The sequence below is a fragment of the Vidua chalybeata genome, chromosome 1 (assembly GCF_026979565.1).
Source record: "Vidua chalybeata isolate OUT-0048 chromosome 1, bVidCha1 merged haplotype, whole genome shotgun sequence".
NCBI classification, from domain to species: Eukaryota; Metazoa; Chordata; class Aves; order Passeriformes; family Viduidae; genus Vidua; species Vidua chalybeata.
In genome coordinates, this window is record NC_071530.1 from 43,992,292 (window position 1) to 44,001,656 (window position 9,365).

Genomic DNA, 9,365 nt, shown 5'->3' on the forward strand with positions numbered 1-9,365 from the left:
AAACATAGGTGTAACAGAAGATGGGTTAAAAAACCAAATTCTGGAAGACACAAGCATGAACATTTCTTCACATTGTTTTTTATTGTCAGTAACATCAAGGGTTGGGGGCTTTCTCACCTATTATTCTTAGGCTGTTTGTTTCTTGTAAATCTGGTACGTGTCATTATACATTGCAACACACCCTCTTTTGTCATAGTATTATTTTTGTTTTGGCTTTCTCCAAGCTGCTCCAACTGAACTATGTTTCCTTATGCAGCAAGGAAGAGAACATTCCTTCCTTCTACTATTTTTATCCAGGTTTCTGATGTATGCTCTCCCTATTTGTGGATAAAGTGTTGTCATTATTGGATTTTACTGTTAGACTGTTATTGTTGGGCCACAGTTATGCATTTCACAAAATTTAATCTTTCAAAATCTCATTTTTACATACACCTTTAATTCACACACTTTGGGTTTTTTTCAGGTACATTTATAGTTTATAAATTCTAGGTCTAGAGTTTGATGTTTTGGGGCTTTCTTGCCATTGCATTGGATATGCTCCTCCTGTGTACCTGTAACTCCTGGACCTTTTATCAAGCAGGCTGGGAAAATCACACACCAAATTTCTTCCCAGTGAAAACTAGGCCACACAAAGGGTGAACAGAGTCTGTTTGATGACAAAGTATATGCCAGTAAGGCAATAAAGTAGCTTGAGACAGTTAAAAATTCACTGAAGTATAGTACAGGATAAATAAAAGAACTTAGGAAAAATGAAGGAAAAACCAAACATGCAAGAACCAAAATCTATAACCTGAGAAGTAAGAACAGAAGGACACTATAATTTAAGCTACAAAGAAAATGAAATAGTTGATAAAGCCAAAGAAGTTTGCTTAGTCATTAACAGAGTTAAATACCTGCCTATAGACTACGATTGCCTCTTACTCACAAAACCCCCTTCTTCAAAGGGCATGCAGGGTAAAGGAAGTGTGCACTCCCTTAAATGGAGATCATAGAATGCAAAGTCAAGGACTTCAGCTTTAGGTTGGTACATATGTGGGAAATGTCAATCTTTTATTGTTCAAAGCATGTAAGTATGAGCACCTGGCATTTTGGAGGTGTGCTAGCTTTGCAGATTCATGATCTAGCACCCATCTCTGCCCAGATATAAAAGAAAAAAAAATATCTCGGCTGCGTGTGTGAATTGGCTTCTTGCACATCAGGTGAAAGAATCCATGCTCAGGACAACACCAACCCCTAGAAACCAGTAAGTACTTTGAGAGTCAAAGGTTAGATATAGTCTGTAATTGTCCATACCTTATATTAGTATCCCTGCGAGGTATGTCCAGATGGCTCTTTTACTTCCATCCATTTGGTTTGCATTCCATTCAAAAAGTTTGATATCAGGATAGGTCAAGTTGTATGGGTAGCATCCTACTGCCACAACCCTGTAGACAGTTCTGGAGAGCTGAGCATCACTTGAAGGTTTGTGTAGTTTTGCATATTGGCCTGTGTTTCTAAAAATGCTGCCCTCCTCTGTCTCAGTGTTGGGGTCCCACCTTCCCAGCATCAGTCATTCCAGACTTCAAGCATTCAAACCAAAATTGCTCTCGCTGTCACCATGTACAAAAGATCTTGGCAGTCAACAACCTTTTTTTTTTAAATCCTCCTGTTCAATTTTTTGAATGAAGTACAGCTCCTAGTAGGCAAGTGTCACCAGAATATGGGCACAAAGCAATGCCTGAACCCCTTTGTTCTGGCCTGGTTGCTATAGATATGCTAAATGTACCAGAATTTTCCAGTTTGTCTTTTTCCTCTGTTAGCTTAAATTTTTTTTATTACTTTGTTAGGGAATAATGTTTCTGAGGCCCCAGTGACCACATTAAATACTTCCTAGTGAAGTCCAGTAGGCATCAGCAGTTGAAAACAGCAGCAAAATTAAATTTCAAAATGAGCAGTATCTGCCTGTTGTGCCATTTAACCTGGTCAGCGTCAAGTTATTCTCCTGGCACTTTCTTTGTTTCTAATTAACTGCAGCAAGATGCCACATAAATTTTGTCCTTATATTCTTTTTATTTATCCCTGCTGTAATTTTCACTGGAAGGAGAGATGTTTATTTTGGAGCTTCATAACTGTAAGTCTCTCTTATCATGCAGGGGCATGTCACAGTGCAAAGCTGCAATGAAGAATCAAACATTATCTTGCTTGGGCACATAACAATAGCATAATGTTTGAGTTTAGTTTATTTGTGTTCCTGCAGCACAAATAGAAGATTGAAATCAGACCAGAAAAAAAAAAAAAAAAGGGCACAATGAAGCAGGGAGAATGACAGGGTGAAGCAGAAGCATATTTCCATATTGAACTTTGAGGGCTTAAGTTCCTTACACATAAAACTTGGGACAATGTGCACACTGCTTGTCTGAGAAGATTCTATATGGTGCAAGGAGATCTAAAATTTGCTGCAGAGAGTCTATGGAGAATCCTGGTTTTATCCCAATATTAATATAGTGACATCTTTTATTGCCCTCTTTTATCCCTACTCTTTTCCTATTTATAACACACACAACCCTATTTCTCCAAATCTCACTCATTTAAAATCTGTGGCCCCAGACTTTTTCCAAAGCTATTGTAGGTCACTCTTCTCAAGTTTGCTGATCGATAAAAGCTGTGCCAGCTGCATAAGCTTCTGGACTGGGCCAAAAAAATTCTGTGTTTTCTTTGTTTGAAGTGTCGTATTGCAAGTGCTCATTTGTCTTTTTCCCATCTCCACTCTGAGAGCAGAGCCAATGCCCTTTTGTTTACATAAGAGAACATGGACTACAGGGTATACGCAGATTTCCAGACACTGATTTTATTAATTTCACTGCATTAACATGAAAACAGGAAGAAATTTAATTCCAACAAGATAAGGATTTACAGTTAAACACAGCAGTTGAAATATGACCGTTATAGCAGGATTTGTATTGCACTGAACTAATTTATGCTTGAAAATGATAAAGGCGCTTTCACATTGTTTCAGTAAAGAAAGTAGAAAAGAAAGGAAAACTATTCTTTTTAAGACAGAAAGTTTACTGTGAGGGTAGTTTTTGGTCTTTTGTGTAGTCTATCTGCGGCTATTAACCTAACAAGGTTACAGTAGCTGATGGGAGAAGAGCTAACAAACAGAAGCAGTGCCCAGGCATTTTAAGGCAAGAGGAAGAAGAATATTTGCACCACCTAGATTAAGGCATCTGATACCCAAATTATGAGGCTGACATTTTCAGGTTCCTTCCTCAGTTGGACAGTTAATCTTGCCCTGAGACTAAATCCCATGACTGCTTCTGGCTCAGGCACTTATTCTCTACTGACCACTGAGGGATCTTGAATAGATTTGTGGTTAATTCAGGCATCTGTATCACATGCCTGACCTTAAGTACAGTGGAATTCCTTCTGGTGTCTTTACTGGAGGTTAGTTGAACCTGCCCCCCAGATTTCCATGAGCAGGTCCTTGCATGCATGAGCAGTGCCCTTTCTCTCCAGTGCCCCAGGAAATGGGGAAAAAAACAGAAGGACAGCTTGCTTGCATAAGGAGAGCTCACCTGCACTTCTTTACGGTTTGAAGTAGGAAATTGTCTGCTATGCTCCTTCTTCCTCTTCTTTGCTAACCCATGTCCCTAAAATTCCTTTCTTTTACAGGGAAACTCTCAATAGTGGAATAAATATATGGCCATCGTACACCAGTAGGCCAACAGTCTTAAGTTTTCAATCAGCATGCACTTCTCATTGAGGCACCAATTGGCTAGAGGCACTCTTCTCTTGGGAAGGCAGGAAGGTATGCCTTGTCTGGAATTGGCTGATTTTGCAGTTCCAAGGCCACTGTCTTCCAAGAAGTGTATCCCAAAAGTCAGACTTTCTGTGTGTGTGAAGAGCATGTTTTTCCCATGCAGGAGCCTAACCTGACACACCAGTGTCATATGTTGCTGTGTAAACTCTTTTTCTGCACATGATTTACCTGTCCAGAACTAGGAAGGCCTGCTCTCAGTACTGTGCTCACATCCTTCAGAGGGTCCTGATATTTTGCTCATACAGAAACTTGCATAGCACATACCAAGGTAATTTTCATTCTGGTCTTGCAGATCTTTGCTGAAGGGCCTTTATTGGTTTAGGGTGTTTGGTTTTTTTTGGTTTTTTTTGTTTTTTTTTTTTATTTCTTGGAGGGATATGACTTGTCAGAAACAAGCTCACACTTTTTAGGAGTGCATCATTGTCTTGTTGTGCAGTCAGTAAACTTGGTGTGTGCAGTTGCTTGAAGAATTGCACCCACAAAAATCACGATGTTACTGATTAAAACCACACTTTGAAAAAAGTCAGCAACTGAATGGTGATATGGCAGACATAAAATTAAAAAGCAAAAATCAAAATGCTATAACTTAGTTATAGCTGTTAAAGGATTTTATTTAAAAATGACTGCACTATTAGCAAAAGAGGAAAATTTTTGGGTTAAATGGTCCCAGTAAGATCTTGTGAAATGACCTATTACCCCTTAGATTTTCAATATTGTTTTCCCCCCCTCAGTAAACCTCAGTGGACAGATTTTTGTAAAAATGCATGATCATATTTTCTGGGACCTGTTTTAATCCTGATGTGACCCAGATATACAGTTAATGTTTCCTGGAGAGCTCATTGATTCTCTTAGTTTAGCAATGGAAAATGCTGTAATCCCAGGGAACAGTTGACCACAAGAATAGGGGGTCATACAGTTTTCAGTAGTGGTTGACATAAGGATCTTAAATCGTGTCAAACACTCCTTAAGGCAAAGCAAGCAATGCAAAATTTGCTAACTAATATTCTGATGTATTTTTACAGTCCAGTAGAGATGTCATGCTCCGCAGTGGATTGTGTGAATGTGGAACTGACCCTTTCCAACTTTTCACGATACAGACTTGGACATTTTTTGCAAAGGTAAGGTGCGACATGCTTTCGGAAAAAGGCGCAAAGATATGCCCTAAACTTTTCTCCAACAAACACATAAATCACAGGGTTGATACAACAATGGATCATTGAGATTGTTTCTGTCACTTGAATTGCTTTCTCCAGTTGACCTTTAAGTTCACAATTTGGGATGAAAAGTGAATCTTGAAATGTATGCAAAAAAGAAGAAATATGGAATGGTGTCCAGAAGATGAAGTAAAAAATCATGATTACAAAAATAAGTCTGACTGCCTTCTGTTTTTTTTCATTCTTAGATCTCCATAACGTTTTTAGAATTTGTGAGTAACTGAAAATCATAATGAGCATTGGAACAGTAAGTCCCAGAATGTTCATCTTTAAAATAGAAGAGTACTTCCAATTTATTGTGGATTCACTTGGATAATGAGCACTGCAAGTATAGCCTGAACTTTCCTTCTGAGTTTTGTGAAATACTACCCCAGGAACAGAAGACAAAACAGCAACAGCCCACGTGACGACGCTGGTGAGGACACCGTAGGTAACTGTCCTGGCTTTCAAAGCAAACACCGCATGCACTATGGCCAGGTACCTGTCCAGGGTCAGCAGGATTATGAAAAAGATGCCACTGTAGAAGCCAAGGAGGTAGACACCTGACAGAATTCGACAGAGCGCCTCCCCAAAAATCCAGTCATGGACTGCATAATAAGCCCAAAAAGGGAGAGAAAATACGAACAGCAGATCAGAAATTGCCAAGTTGAGCAGGTAGATGTCAGTCATGCTCTTCAGCCTCTTGTATTTTACCAGGATAAGGACAACAAGCATGTTGCCTGTCAGGCCAAATATCACCACCAGAGAATAAAGAGGTGGCAAAAATTTTGCTGCAAAGTGCTTTTCCTCTGTTCCCATGCATGGTGTGGAATCACCATAGTCAAATTCTGTTGTCATTGGCCCGTTGGTGTAGTCTGTGGTTTCATTTCCCATGGTGTATTGGTCTGGAAAAGAATAAAAGACCATTAAACTAGAGGAAACTCCAAGCTTAGCAGTGAAGGGAATGAAACATGCTGATGTTCTCATCTGAAACGAGTTTTGCTGATGAGCACACAAGCATTACGATGTTAAGGTGTGAAAGAGAATGAAATTGCAGACCTCGCAGGAAACCCATCTATACATCTGGGGAGTCACACTGGTGCATGTTGGAAGTGTGTCATTTCCCACGTGTACATTGTCATGTGCATTTTTCCTCCTCAGTAGAGCCTGTCAGTTGCCTGACCCAGGGGGAGAGGATAGATGAATTTAATGAGCTGTGGGCAGTCTGGGGCTCTTGTGCTCATCAGTGGCTTTCCATAGGCATGTAGGAAGCCAGGAATGCAGACTCAGGAAAGCACAGTGTCTGGCATGCAGAGCATAGTCTTCTCCTTGGGATCTGGCTACCTGTTTATTGTGCTGGTCCATCCTGTAGCCCTTACCCACAGAGGACCAGGCACTGGTCAGGAGTAAATGATGCCTGCAAAGGCACTGTGAAATGTGTGAAAAACAGCTGACTTCAAGCACTTCTTCAGGTTGCTTCAAGTGACATTCTGGGAGCCTTAATGCCTATGGGAATTAGGACAGTACTAAACATACCCACCTGTGCTATTGTGGGTGTTGAAGAGTAGAAAGTCGGCAGTGTTGGTCTGGGTTAAAATGGCAAATGCTGGATCTTCTACAGAGTCTAGGGAAGTTGTAGGCAGTGGAAGTGTGCTGGTTTCAGATAGCTCTGGAATGAAATTGCTGCATGGTCCTGTGGAGAGAATAGACAAAGACCTTAGCAAATGGTGCAAAAGAGTTACTGTTGGAGTGGCCTCTAATATCTGTTTTTGTTGTGGCATCTTCCTGTTAGCTGAAAAGCCTCTCCACTTCTGTCTGGGGATGTAAGGAGTTTTGATTCCTTGTTTCAGTAGTTGTTACAGCCCTTATTCAGAAGCTGCAAAGTTCAGATTGGTAGAGTGTCTTGGAGGGAGCACAAAGTCAAAAGGCAGCGATTTGGCTGTAGCTAAGAGTGTGCACTACAGTTCTTCATGTGATATTGTTCTTCACCCTTTGTCAGTCAGTGTTTCCAGTAAGGCAACCATGAGGAAGTGCAAGGGTTGTGCAAACTCTCTGTCTCTTCTGTTTTGGTTTAGGGACTGTTGGAGGGACTGGACTTCCCCTGCCAGAACGAGTCTGGGTATCAGCCTCTCCAGTCTTCAAAGGCTCCCCTTTTCCCAAGTCCCTGGTAGGGCTGTGAGCCAGATGCAGAAGCATAAATTTATTTAACTTGATCTTTGAAAGCTCAGGACAACTGTCTTCTCACAGACCCCCAGAGAACACAGACAAATTCCTGTGTGTCCCATGAGAAGCTGGGCAGAGGATTTCGTGAAGTGTCAGAGGGACCCAAAAGTGCTCCCTGGTCACTTAGGGAGGAAATGCAATCGATGCCTTTGGTAGCCATTCAGAGAGAGCTACTTGCTGTCTGCTTAAAGGGCTGCTCTGTCTTCCTGTGCCATCATGACTGCTTTTATCAGACACTTCATGACAGACAGGTGGCTGCCCATGGCATGGTGTTAGTTTTGAAATCAGCCTGTTCCTGGAAATGTCATGCCTGCTTGGACAAAGGCAACAGAGCACTCCCCATGCAGAAGAGTTCAGGCAGTGCATCTGGCCCAAGTTGCTGTGTGATACCTGAATGCTCATGTCATGCACCAGTGTTCTCTCCTTTCCTGAATGCACTTTTTTCAGTGGTGTGCTCTGCCCTGTGTGGTTGCAGGCATCTTTTGCAGAGACCACAGTCTCAAAACCACCACTATTTCATTCTGTCTGTACTTGAGCTGAACAAGTCTAAATGTCACTGAAGAAAGCCCATGGCTGGAGTGACTGAGAGACAGGCCCCTGCATTGCTTTTTAGTAGATAGTCAATTTAATTACATGTTGGGCCATTCTGAGCTGCAGCAGGTGAAATTTCTGAAGTGTCTTAAGCTCATGTCCGCTTATTCAGCTGTTTGAGAGAAGGCTGTTTTCCTGATATGGAATTACAGAGCATTCAGGATCCAGAGGACATAGTTTGGATTTCGATTTTTATCTTGGTGGATATATGTATAATACAAATAACCTTCTTGAACAAATTTTGTTGGTTACATGGTAGTAAAACAATTTTTTGTCTGTATATATGCACAAGTAAATATACATACGCTTATATATAGAATAATAGTACTGTAGAATTGTAGAATCATTTAGATTAGAAAAGCCCTCTAAGGTGCCATTAACTTAACATTGTCAAGTCCACCACTAAATCATGTCCCTAAGCATCACATTTACACATCTTTTAAATACCTCCAGGGATGATGACTCAACCACTTCCCTAGGCAGCCTGTTCCAGAGCTTGATATCCCTTTCAGTGAAGAAATTTTTCCTAATATTTAATCTAAACCTGCCTTGGTCCACTTAGCCTTGTAGAATCTTTGTATTTGTATAAAAAGAGAGTAACTTTTTTTTTTCAAAATTTGGAACTTATTTTGAGTTGTAACACTGGCAGAAAACAATTGTGGGAGCAACAAAACTTAAGCTACTGATTCCCTACAGATTTGTCTCCTTTTCTGTCCAAGCCTTGTGTGCTGTGAAGGGTTGTCCCCAGCTGGCAGCTAAGGCCCCTTCTGGTCAACTCACTTACTTCCACACAGCAGGATCAGGGAGAGAATCAGAGGTGCTGAAGAAAGAAAATCTTGCAGGTTGAGAAAAAGACAGCTGAAAAAGAGAATGAAACTGAAAAAACCCACAAGAGGTAATACAAGGACAAATGCTTGCCATGTTCAACAAGCGGACAGATGCAGTCCTTGAGCAATGCCTACTCTGGAAAAACTTCCCTCTGCCCCTAGTTTTATTCCTGAGTGTGATGTTACATGGCACAGAATATCCTTTTGGTCAGTTTGGGTCATCTGTCTAAGCTGTGCTCACAAACCTAAAAGACATCACCATAAGGGCTGCTGGGAAGAAAAGTAAGTCAATCCCAGTCAGACCAAGTTCACCTTCCCACCACACAATTTAGCTCTTGCCCTGTACAATTGACACTGACCCTGTCTAAAAACACAACATGTGCTGTGGTTGTTTTGTTTATTGGCTCTGACTTGGTGGGAAATCTCACAGTATTTGTATGGTCCTCCTTTTCAAAACAAATATTAAAAATATTTTCTGAGATGCTTTTTAAAAAAATACTTCTCCTTTGCATACAGGCAGTGTTAATCACAAAGAACTCTAGAAAACTGACTTGGATAAAAAATTCTACTGGAAATTACTGGTGGCACTTGATTTTAATTTTTTTTTTAATTTATCTCTAACCATATTTCCCATATTCATTTTTGTGCAGAAAGAAGCATCTTCTACAGAAGTTGTAGCCCTGGACATGATGTCTGGTTTTGGCTCTTAAATTATCTAGGTGTGAGCCTTCA

General features: G+C 40.7%; 1 protein-coding gene across 1 annotated transcript; it reads right to left on the reverse strand.

The window, feature by feature from the left end:
- Positions 1–2,818: 2,818 nt before the first annotated feature.
- LOC128800804 (C-C chemokine receptor type 5-like) lies at positions 2,819–6,649 on the reverse strand. The gene is made up of 2 exons (XM_053966258.1): positions 6,533–6,649; positions 2,819–5,897 (listed from the first exon to the last, which is right to left on the reverse strand). The coding sequence occupies exon 2, from the start codon at positions 5,884–5,886 to the stop codon at positions 4,816–4,818; it is 1,071 nt and encodes a 356-aa protein (XP_053822233.1). The 5' UTR covers positions 5,887–5,897; positions 6,533–6,649; the 3' UTR covers positions 2,819–4,815.
- Positions 6,650–9,365: the final 2,716 nt, after the last annotated feature.

Coding starts and splice junctions, on each gene's coding strand:
- LOC128800804 (XM_053966258.1), bottom strand. CDS start 5,886: ATGGGAAATGAAACCACAGACTACACCAACGGGCCAATGACAACAGAA.